At 42.6% G+C, this 12,252-nt stretch overlaps 2 protein-coding genes across 2 annotated transcripts; one reads left to right on the top strand and one right to left on the bottom strand.

Annotated features, from left to right (window-relative positions):
* Positions 1-2,314: 2,314 nt before the first annotated feature.
* LOC117898757 (enhancer of split m6 protein) lies at positions 2,315-3,525 on the bottom strand. The gene has a single exon (XM_034808382.1). The coding sequence runs from the start codon at positions 3,310-3,312 to the stop codon at positions 3,091-3,093; it is 222 nt and encodes a 73-aa protein (XP_034664273.1). The 5' UTR covers positions 3,313-3,525; the 3' UTR covers positions 2,315-3,090.
* Positions 3,526-8,881: 5,356 nt separating this feature from the next.
* Positions 8,882-9,822, top strand: LOC117896945 (enhancer of split m5 protein). The gene has a single exon (XM_034805488.1). The coding sequence runs from the start codon at positions 8,981-8,983 to the stop codon at positions 9,509-9,511; it is 531 nt and encodes a 176-aa protein (XP_034661379.1). The 5' UTR covers positions 8,882-8,980; the 3' UTR covers positions 9,512-9,822.
* Positions 9,823-12,252: the final 2,430 nt, after the last annotated feature.

Raw genomic sequence — 12,252 nt, forward strand, 5'->3', positions numbered from 1 at the left:
AAACGTACCCCGCGTCCGTGTCTGATCCGTGTCCCCGAGGTCCGAGCCCTTATGCACATGGCATAGTGGGTCAAACCATTGCACACATGCGGGGAGTCTCCGGAACTCTATAACCGACTGAATGGAAGGTTTTCCTATGCTTGTTTTTTTTTTTGGTGGACCTGTGAATATTTCAGGCAACGTATTTTACGGATTTCCTACTTGCTTTTGCCTAAACTCCTGACTCTGTTGGGTCTTGGAAGGTTTTTGCACACATGCCGGAATTTCTGGATCACCATGACCAACTGAATGATTTTTTTCTATTTCATGTACATATATATGTACATATGTATGTATGTATGTATGTACATAGGTACATATGTATGTACATATGTACGTGTTGTTTGGGACCTGTGAATAATTTAGAATTTTATTCTACACATTTTAAGGAGTCCTTGACGGTTAGATCTACTTGCTTTCGTTTATTTCCGTAGTCTGTGACGGTGCGTGGGAATGCGAGTAGCGGATATAAGGTGCGTCTGGGAAGGTTGAAGCCGCGGACACTGTTTTAGGGACTTTCTGGGCAACGTTTAGGGAGTTTTGTGGGATTTTTGTGTGCCCCTTGCAGGTTCTCTAAGGGTGTTCTCTGAGGAACTCCGTTATTTCCATAAAATATGTTGCTTAGGAATTTGAACGGGAATGATGTTTGGGCGGGATGGTGTCAGAATTTGTGTCTTGACTTGTTCTTTTAAAAGGTTAGTCAACTTCAATGGATGAATATAATTTTAAATTTTAGTTTATTTACTCCATATTTTGTATTGCTACAATTTCGCTACATCCACAATTGGCTTCGTGTTTATCCTCCCTTGCACCACTGTAAATCTGACCGTGCTCCGAGAGCGAGTCATGGAAAGTGGCGAAGGAGAAAAAAAAAACTATCACCTGCCCTTTATTCAACTTAATTTTTTTTTTGTCAGACGTGAGCCTCTGTCCCGCCATCTCTCTGCTCCTGCAGGTCGGTACCTGTCAATTATTAATGCTGGATTTGTAGCTTCTGTTGAAGACTTGGGCAAACGGCTTGGCCCAGGGGCAACAACACAGCGTAGGGAACGCTAAGTGGCATGCCTGGGCACGTCGGGACATCATCATCGTGGGACCCAGTGGGAAAGGGATACAGATAGGGATGAATCGAGGGACATGCAAACTAAATGACTGTACGGCAAATTGACACACACTAAAGATGAAATGTATAGCATTCGTTACCTACTTATGTACATACATACATACATATATAAACAATATACGTGGTCGGTTTAAAAACTCTTGACAGGAAGAGAGAGAGAGAGAGAGAGAGAGAGAGAGAGAGAGAGAGAGAGAGAGAGAGAGAGAGAGAGAGAATGAGAGAGAATGACTACACTTAGCATGCATAAGCAAAGCTGCTGGACGGGGTAGGGGTAGCCACTGCAAATGATCCAATAATAATCCCATAATAATAATCCCAACTCGGTGGTACATTCACTTTCGAGCACAAATACTATATACCATATTTACTTTTCGAGTACCGGGTATAAAAACAAACATCAGAAAGAAATTAAAAAAACAACACAATTGAATTTGTAAGCAGGAAATTGTCATTTGTGTGAAGTGTTTTGCGAATTTGTTACAGAGAGAGTGGATCAGCTATTGGAGATTTAGTTGGGCATGCTGAAGATCCAATTCCAATTGGTTTTTGGTGCGGAATGCAAAGGTCTGACGAAAGAAAGTTGAAGTGAGTTTTAGGGACGTGATTTTGGTATCCATAAGGATGAGGGTTGATTACCCTGCGCATATACTGACACCCAAAACTATATATTGCCAATCTCCTGGTACTTTTCAAAGCTCAACAACAGATAAAATTCAATTAAATAAAATAAACCACAAACAATCGATTGTAAATTACTTTCTTTACTAAAACTCTTAAGTGTCTTTCTTTTTTTCAAAAAAACAATTGACTGTTTTACGCTTAAATATCTGTAAATGATCTGTAAATATCGAAGCTCTGTAATTAACACCACCATAAAAAATAACACACAATTATTTCATTGAAATGTTTGAGTATTTTTTTATTCTTATTATTTAATAACATATATGCTACTCTTATGGCTAAAGAGAATTATTATCACAAATTTATGAAGTGTTCTTGAGAATTAATATCCATCGCAGCACCCCAACTGTAAGATAGAGAGACTGTTTGCTTATGTGCCCTTCTTGGTGTGGCGCATTATTGCTGTTGCTATCACTCAACTTGTTTCACACGAACGTATGTACATACATACAATACATACATACATATGTAGATACATATGCATGTTGCGACAGCTTCATTCATTCATTCATTCATGGAACGGAATGCGCTTTTGGTTGTTATCGGTGTTTGTATTACTCATTCATTCATTCATTTTAGCTTCTAAGTACCGGTTTTATTTGCGCACACGTCGAATGGTTGATGCTGGTACTGATAATGTTGCTGTCGGAGTGTCTGTTGTTGCTTAAGATGTTGTTGCTGCTGCTGTTATGGTTGTTGATTTTGCTGCTGCTTTTGTTGTGTCTCTAGAATCTATATGCTTCCTCAAATGTACGATGTGTTACGGCTTTTAGCCTTACCAGATGTTGCTGCTGTTTATCAGAAGCTTCTGCTGCTGCTGATGGCCATTTTGTTACATTTGTTTATGGTTGCTGTTGGCGATAAAACTATTGTGGATGTGGAGATGCTAATGTTGTTGAGGCAACTGTTGCAGATATTGCTGACAATGTTAAAGCTTCTACTGATGAGTTTTAAGTTCTTTGAGATGTTTTGGCAGAGGCTGATCCTTCTTTTGAAGCTTCTGTTGATGCTCTAATTGGTGCCGCTTCTTATGTTGCTGTTGTACGTGCTAATGTTGCTCAAGCAGATGCTGCTGTTTGTTGTTGTTTATGCTGCTTCTGTAGCTTCTTCTGTTCCACCTGCAGCTGTTGCAGAACTTCTCTCTGAGATTTGTCTGCTGATTAAGCGACTTCCTTACCTCCTGATGTAGTTTCATCTTTATCTACTTCTTTTGCTCCTTGCTGCCGTATTGTCTCCATCTTTTGCTGCTACTGTGACCACCAATAGAAGCTGCCCGCTTCCGTCTCCAGGCAAATCACCAAATGCTCCTGCTCGTAGTGACTGAGCGTCTCCAGCAACATAAGCTCATTGGCCTGATTCTGGGCAATCTCCTCCAAACTGTCGTACAGCTGGCTGTCGTTGTTGCTGCTGCTATTGCCCCTGCCAAAGCGTTGCAGCATTTTGGCGAATAAATTCTTAACTATCGACATTTTTTGCGTTAAATTAATGCAAGCAGATTTGTACTTTGAAGTTGTACTGTCAAATTTTTGCGTTAAATTTTATCTTTTAAGATATCTACGTAGAATTTTCACTTTCTAGACTTTTTGTTCTAGTCGCGTGGGCTGCCAAATTGTAACTGTTGTTGCCTGCTGACAAGTGCCGTGGTTTTATAGCGGGCAGAAGAAAAGCACCACCAAAAACTGTAGCACCCACCCAAAACAACAAGTGCCACATGTGCCCGACACATGTGCAAAAACCCTGCGCAACAGCAGCAGTGGCGCAACAGTGGCAGCCTCATCAGCAAACAGCAGCCCAACGTTCGCCTGCCACGCTTTCAGCGTGAGGGACCCCCGAAGCAAGCTCAACACGTGCAGGATAAGCGTGTCGCCCTACAAGGCACGGCCCGGCCCATTTTTTTTTTATATTTAGTCTCCTTCCCTTTTTGTTGTTTTTTTTTCAATATAACGAATGCACTAAATAAATATTGAGAGCGTCGAGCAGTTGTGGTTCCCATGGATAAGGTTTTGCCAGCAACCGAGGACAGACGTAAAGGCCCTTCCCCTATCCTGGCGTATCTCGTATCTCGCTCGTTTTTCAGGATAGGGGAAAAAGAATCCCACGGTTCGAGTGGCAGCTGTTTGCAATTTAGGCCACAGCCCCGCTCATTTCGTTGCCTTGTAGTGGAGGATGGTGCGGAGGCTGAGGCAGTGGAACTACCAGTAGTGGTGGTTGTTGCTGCCTCTTCCCTGACACATATTGCACTTGCTGACGTGCCGAAGCGAAAGCAGAGTTGCTTTAACTTTGGTTAATTGCATCACTCGCCCCGCGGGTCACGCGTTCGCCGCTTCCCAGATGCTTCCCATTTGCTTACACAGTCGCTTCTCAGGCACTTTCCTCCTGATTGATTGTCTCAGTGGTATATCGCTTGGAAAGCTTAGCGTTGCGCTCGTCGTGTGGCGGACAAGTGCACCTCCGCGTGCTCCTCATTTGATTGAGCGTGGGTCGGCCACGTGTGGGCCATTTCCGCGTGCAAGGTGCATTCCATTTTGTAATGTACTTTCTGTTAGTTCTTTCATTGAATTTAGCTGCGATGACAATTTGGAGTGTTTTGTGTTATGCGGTGGTGGTCAGTTTTGGGGGTGGGTGTGAAAAAGGCACAAGCTGGGCTTTGGTTAATTTGAGTTTGCTTTGAGTTTTGTTTTTGAGGAGAGAGACAATGATACTTTTTGGGGGAGCTTTCAATTGAGTGAAGCATTTGGGTTCAATTTGGGAGGGTAGTCAGACAAGTGGCTAGGCGGGGTTGTAACTAATTAAGTTACAGTGTTTTTGTTTAAGTGTTTAGGGAAATGGGAAACGTTTGTTAAAAGTTTTGCTGTATTTTACAACACGATTATGTTCTAAGCAGATAATAAAAAGAAGGAAATAAAGAATACACGAACTATAAAAGCTACTTGAAATTTATAGAAATCTCATACATACATATGTATGTATGTACCACACTAAGTGTACATGCATACACACATATGTACATACATATGTATGTACATTTGTAAATGTGTACTTCCATACAGATGTCTGAGTACCAGGTATAAAAGTTGTGACGCGTACTAAGCGTCTCACAACGTTCCTCCTCGTTAGAAGTTAACTTGTTAATGGGTTATATTCTTAAGTAAATAAGCTACCAACCATTAAAATTGTTCAATTATAATTGATTTTATGTCTATATGTCATTCACTATATATGTACATACATACATATGTATGTAAATATGTACATACATATGTATGTAAATATGTACATATGTATGTACATGCAACCTTATGATTTTTTCGAATTTTATACAAAAGTTGCTCTAGCAACCAAGTACTAGGCGCTCATCAGGACGGACAGACGGTCGGACGGCCAGACGGACAGTCAGACAGACATTGGCTAAATCGACTTGGCTATTGATGCTGATCAAGAAGAAAAATATCTACTTTATGGGGTCGGAAACGTTTCCTTCTATGTGTTACATCTTTTCCGCACAAACACAATATACCCTATTTACTCTTCGAGTACCGGGTATAAAAACATACAACTTCACCGTCTCAGTCTATTTTTCCAAGAGAACTAAACTATTCTGCAAATCCCATAAATGCATCTCATGGTGCTACTGTCCGACAACAATTGCCCTCCACTTATCGTTTGTCAAATAAATGGTGGGCAAATATTTACACAAAATTTTGAAGCTGTCAAAAAAACAAACGCATGGTAGTGGACTGGCTACGAGGTGGTCAGCCATAATTGGCTCAAAGGATTGCCCAGGTCCACACTAAGTAGAATGGATCACCGATCTAGTGCAACTATTCAGCCGAATGGATCATTGATCTACTAGACCAGCTACTTACCAATCCAAACTGTCAGCACGACTACTGTGGGCTCTCACTCACCGCCTGCTGGATCTGTCTTCTGCGTGGATCCGTTAATGATTTGATGGCCCATTGATGTGGTGCGCCCCAGACTGTCAACGCCATGGACAATCCAGTCAGTCAGTCGATGATTCCGCCTCACCTTCCCCACGAGACGGAGCGGGTGCTGAGGTCTAATCAATGCCAACTCGAGGCCCTCATTAAACTTCCGCTGGGTCTGCTGGTGCGCTCGAAACTGACCGCGCGTTCAATTAGCTCTCATGTCGTAAAGTACAAATAACTATTGCGTACAGTTCCTTGGAAAACAAGCGAAGAACTTGGCCATAATCATTAACTCAAATCAAGACGGGACAGGACGGGGAAGGTATTGCTGGTAGCTGGCTGCCTCGACGGGTAATTTAAATTAAACAATCGTCAATGACGGCGACAAGAGTGAAAAACTAAAGTAAAGCATCCAGCAATCAGTCGAGACTGTCTGTCAGGCCAGTCTATCCCTCAGTTAGTCTCCCTGGCAGTTAGTCAGTTCCATCTGTCTGTCAGTCAGTCAGTCAGTCACACGAACGACGGGCGACTACTTGAGACTAGGGACGCCGATAATAAGCGTCGCGCCGGCGCAATAAATGTGTGCCGGCGGAGAGTACCCTCATCTTTGAGGCTTGTGTTGTTGCTGCTCCGCTTCTGTGTATAAGTATTTCACTGCCTTTGTGTATGTGTGTGTGTCTGTAATCGTAACCATATAAGCGTCTTAAATGGCAGGTGTGCACATCGCGTGGGAAACACACGACGCGCCCCGAGCGGTTCTCACGATATGAAAATCGAGCAAACTAAAATGAAGAGCAGGGGGTAGCGGGATACAACCTGCCAACCATTCGCCACTTTCAAGGCACTCGAATTTGATTTTGAAACGAAGGGATGGGGATACATCTTAAGGGTTGCTTGTGGCATGTAGCACAGTGAGACCCCATTAATAGCGCCAATGTGTAGATAAGCCACAAATAAAGAAAACAATTTTTTAAGAGTGAGAATTTTGATGAGAACTGTGAACACACAAAATCCACAATCACTTTTAGTCCCTTGATGCCATTAAAGTGCTCAAAAGTATGGTATACGATTTTCTGGGGGAGCACAACTAAAACGAGTAGGAACGTTTGTGAGTCTACGAAATTCCTATACCCATTACTCAGTCAGTATATTTATTTGTATTTATGTACATTCATATGTACATATGTAACCTTTGGGGGTTTTTAACATTTTACATTTTAGATTTTAAATGAGGCAGGGTGTGCGAGAGAGAAAGAATGACAACAACAGACAAACATAAGCGAAGCTGTTGGAAGGGGTGGAGTGAAGCCACTGTAAATGAGTTTCTTCATTTTGGCTATAATAACGATCTGAGCAGATCTTAATTCAAGGATCTGATAAATATGGCCACTGCCTACGGAACTGCGTTTTTTTACCCGGTACTCGAAGAGTAAATAGGGTATATTGTATTTGGGCGAATAATGGTTGTATGTAACGCACAGAAGGAAACGTTTCCGACCCTATAAAGTATATCTATTCTTGATCAGCATTAATAGCCGAGTCAATTGAGCCATGTTTGTCTGTCCGTCCGTCCGTCTGTCAGACCGTCTTGTTGAGCGCCTGGATCTCAGAGACTATAAAAGCTAGAGCCACCAAATTTTGCATCCAGACTTCTGTATGCTCACACTGTTACAAGTGTATTTAAAAAATGAGCCCGGCCCCCTTCCGCCCCCGCAAAAGGGCGAAAACCTCCCAAATCTACAATTTTGAAGATAAAAGAAAACTAAAAACCCCATTCCGTATGGAATGACCATATCTATCAGATCACCAAATTGGGATCCGATTGGATTATTATTATAGCCACAATGAAGAAATTAATTAGCAGTGGCCAAACCCACCCCGTCCCGCAGCTTATATTTGTTTTTTGCACATTCTCTCATTCACCTCTGCACGTCTCTGCCTCTGTCTCTGCCGCGTCTCTGCCATGACTCTGCAAAGTGTGTCCCTCTAGGGGAGGGTGGCGAGCTAAAGGAGCGTGTTGGCGTGAGCAGTGTTGTTGATGTAGATGACAGATGAAGAAAAAATTTAAAATTTCACAAATAACCGCTAAGGTGCAGATGTAGTACTGAGTTCCGGGTATAAAAGTTGTGACTATAGGAAGCGTCTCACACGTCCCTTCTTGTTAGTCTTTGATTATCTTCAAAATTGTGGATGTGGGAGATTTTCGCCCTTTGAGGTGGCGGAAGGGGGCGGGTCGAAATTTTTAACTTCACTTGAACAGTGTGAGCATACAGAAGACTGGATCAAACTTGGATGCCCTATCTCTTATGGTCTCTGAGTACTAGGTGCTCATCAGGATAGACAGACGCACAGACAGACATAGCTATATCGACTCGGCTATTGATACTGATCAATAATAAATGTGTTTTATAGTGTCGAAAACGTTTATTTCTGCCTGTTACAGAGGTCACCACGAGAACCTGTCACGTTCGAGAACCGGGTATAAAAATGATTTATGACTGAGGAAGACTTGGGAAGATTATTGAGTTGGAGATCATATTTAGAGGATCTTAAAGAAGATTTTAAACGGAGAACGATCTCATCCAGAGGTGCTACTTATTCGAATGGCATTTACACTTAAGGAAAGAACGCACTTTGAAGCATGCCATAGCTCAAACACGAATCTATGACCAAGACCCTTACACAGTACACACTTCGTATCAGAACGGGCAATCAATAAGCCAAAGAAGGACATGTTACCATGTTACCGAGTTTGATTTTCAATTGCGCCGCCCCAAAGCCAAATTAGTTAGATGCAAACAATTGTGCTATGTTCGCTCGGTTCTCACGTCTTGGTCAGAATTTTACGGTTTTAATTGCAGTTACTATGGGTTCCTCAGGACAAACACTCCTTTGCTAAACAATGCCGGAGCAGCGTGAAAGAATGAAAGAAAGACAGAGGGAACCAAGAAACCTTCTTTAGATTTCCTTTCCCACGCACGCAAGCACAGCAAAAAGGTTTCTAGAGATTTCTGGCTACCTGCAATGGCAGGTCCTCTCCGCAGGACCTGGACCTCGAGCTGCGGGTATAAAAGGCAGTGTAAAAGCCGACAACAGCATCATTCAACCAGCATACTGCAACACACACGGAACAGACAGCACATCTCAGCTGCACATCTCTGCCACACATTTTTCTCTTCGACTGCAAACCTAAAAGCGATCTCAAAAGATGTCTCCACAGGCAAACATCGAACCCACAATCGTCTCAAAGACCCAACACTATCTGAAGGTGAAGAAGCCACTGCTGGAACGTCAGCGTCGTGCCCGCATGAACAAGTGCCTGGACACGCTTAAGACTTTGGTGGCCGAGTTCCAGGGCGACGATGCCATACTGCGCCTGGACAAGGCCGAGATGCTGGAGGCGGCACTTGTCTTCATGCGCAAACAGGTGGTACAGCAACAGGCGCCCGTGTCACCACTACCAATGAATAGCTTTCGGAATGGCTACATGAACGCCGTCAGTGAGATCTCCCGTGTTATGGCCTGCAACTCGACTATGAGTGTGGACATTGGAAAGACGGTGATGACACATCTGGGCGTTGAGTTCCAGCGCATGCTGCAGTCCGATCAGCATCATGAGACCCAATTGGAATCCTCTATACGTCCTGCCAGCCCAGCCTCTTCGGGTTATCACAGCGATGTGGAGGAGTCCGAGGCGGCTGCCAGCCCCAAGACAGACAGCATGTGGCGGCCCTGGTAAAGCAGCAGCGACTTCCCATTAAGGTTTACGACTTCAAATCCTGTGGTTTCCCATCGACGACTTTGACTACGACTACGAATCCTGAGTCTTCCAAACAACGACAACAACGAATCATGTCTTCCAAATGTTGTGTTCAAACTGTGATAAAAGCTTTATTTAGTACTTAAGCACACACCCAAGCTTTACTTATAAATTAAATAAACAGCAAGCTTTACTATTGATAAGAAAAAAGAAACAATCAGCGAAGACTTAGTTCATAAGACAACCACAACAACAGCTTTAAAAGTTATATAATAAACAAAAAAACTCAAGGTTACTGCATTATTGAAACCACAAAAAATCAGAGCACTAATTGGTACTATTTATGAGTCATACTGGGCAACAGTTTTTGGGAAAAAAATAAATATATTTGTTTAATATATTGTTTGAATACTAATATTCTGATATTTTTGATATTATGGCCGGTACTCTAAGAGTAAATAGAGTATGTTGTATTTGTGGTTGGAGGAATGTGCGTATTAATTTTATGAATTTGGTTACCATATTTTTATATCCGGCGCTCAACAGGCGCTAAACAAGACGGACGGACAGACGGACGGACGGACAGACAGACAGACATGGCTCTATCGACTCGGCTATTGATGCTCATCAATAATACATATGTATATGTACATATATATTTTAGGGGGTCGGAAACGTTCAAACTTTAAATTTTGAAGAATCCAATGTGTCACATTTATAGAAACCATTGTCATAGTCCGTTCCCACAAAAATTACTTGCATGAACTTTACTATTATTAATTCATAGTTAACAGATAATAATCTAATGAATTAAAATCCAATTCAATTCAAAATATCATTTTGTATTTACTAAGAATATATTTCGAAATAGTTTCGTGAATTCTTTACTTTTAAAATTTCAAAGATTATGTAAGTACCTATAGTATATTCCTTTGCTAGTTGCTCAATAAATTAAAAAAACGTGTGAATTACACACGCATTAGTTTATCCTTCCTTCAAGTAGGGCCATAAGCATAAAACAAGACAAGAGAAGATAACAGAAGCGAAGACACTGGCCAGGCGACGCCCCCTGAGAGTGCCGAACCAAAAACCGAGAGCTGTTTACGCCCTGATCAACAGCTCGGTTGCCTGCCCGGCTGGATGGTGTTACCGAATCTGCATACTAGAACCCCTGGCTAGGCATCATATATCGTTGTCGATTAGGGAGGTTCTGTGCCCATCCATCAATCCCATCGAGTTAAACCGTCAATTACAACCCCTTTTGTGCAGTGCACGTGCAAGTGTTGAGTGAGCTGCAAACGGGACTCTTGATGTCCTAAACCAGCACTGACAATGCCCAGTTCGGGGATTCCTGGAACCTGCCTCCTGTATCTGCGACACACACACACATACTACTAATTTGTAAACCAAAACGAGAAGGGACGTGTGAGACGCTTCTTACGCGTCACAAATTTTATACCCGGCACTCAGTACTACATCTGCACCTTAGCGGTTATTTGTCAAATTTTAAATATTTTCTTCATCTGTCATCTACATCAACAACACTACTCACGCCAACACGCTCCTTTAGCTCGCCACCCTCCCCTAGAGACACGCTTTGCAGAGTCAGGACAGAGTCGTGGCAGAGGCAGCGGAGACGTGTCAGGGGCAGAGGCCATAAACTGTGAATAAGAGAATGTGTATAACAAATATAAGCTGCGGGACGGGGTGGGTTTGGCCTCTGCAAATTAATTTCTTCATTGTGGCTATAATAATGATCCAATCGGATCCCAATTTGGTGCTCTGATAGATATGGTCATTGCCTACTGAATGGCGTTTTTAGTTTTAGATATCTTCAAAATTGTAGATTTTGGAGGTTTTCGCCCTTTTGCGGGGGCGGAAGGGGTCGGGGCTCATTTTTGAAATACACTGGTTTCAGTGTGAGCATACAGCAGTCTGGATGCAAAATTTGATGGCTCTAGCTCTTATAGTCTCTGAGAACTAGCCGACAAACAAGACGGACGGACGGACGGACGGACAGACAGACATGGCTCAATCGACTCGGCTATTGATGCTGATCAAGAATATATATACTTTATGGCGTCGGAAACGTTTCCTTCTGAGCGTTACATACAACCGTTATTCGCAAAAATACAATATACCCTATTTACTCTTCGAGTACCGGGTATAAAAAGATTAAAAAATAAGAAAAATACAACAACTTAAAGCTATGGCCCAACATGTGTTGCGCTGTCTCGTGTCAAGTGCGTGGGTCTCGGTCCAAGTCTGGTCTCTCCCATTGTTTCCAGACCACGCGAGTGTCGCTGTAACCCGACGACAAAAAGGACCCCACATGTCTCTGTTGTATCACCACACACAACACACAGATTATTGTCTGTGTTATTTTTTCATTACAAAACCAAAGAAACCGCCATGAGGTCCCAGAGTTTATATTTAACTTTACTAAAACACGAGGCCTTATACTCTGTAGACAGGATAGGGGTCGTGGGGTTTTTTGTAGATCATTTGGGAGTGGGGGATATTTTTATACCCGGTACTCGAAGAGTAAATAGGGTATATTGTATTTGTGCGGATGACGGTTGTATGTAACGCACAGAAGGAAACGTTTCCGACCCCATAAAGTATATATATTCTTGATCAGCATCAATAGCCGAGTCGATTGAGCCATGTCTGTCTGTACGTCTGTCCGTCCGTCCGTCTGTCCGTCTTGTTTGTCGGCT

This window comes from Drosophila subobscura, chromosome O, assembly GCF_008121235.1.
Source record: "Drosophila subobscura isolate 14011-0131.10 chromosome O, UCBerk_Dsub_1.0, whole genome shotgun sequence".
Classification (NCBI taxonomy): domain Eukaryota; kingdom Metazoa; phylum Arthropoda; class Insecta; order Diptera; family Drosophilidae; genus Drosophila; species Drosophila subobscura.

Excerpts from the sequence above, each read along its gene's own strand:
- LOC117898757 (XM_034808382.1), bottom strand. The coding sequence starts at position 3,312 with ATGTCGATAGTTAAGAATTTATTCGCCAAAATGCTGCAACGCTTTGGC.
- LOC117896945 (XM_034805488.1), top strand. The coding sequence starts at position 8,981 with ATGTCTCCACAGGCAAACATCGAACCCACAATCGTCTCAAAGACCCAA.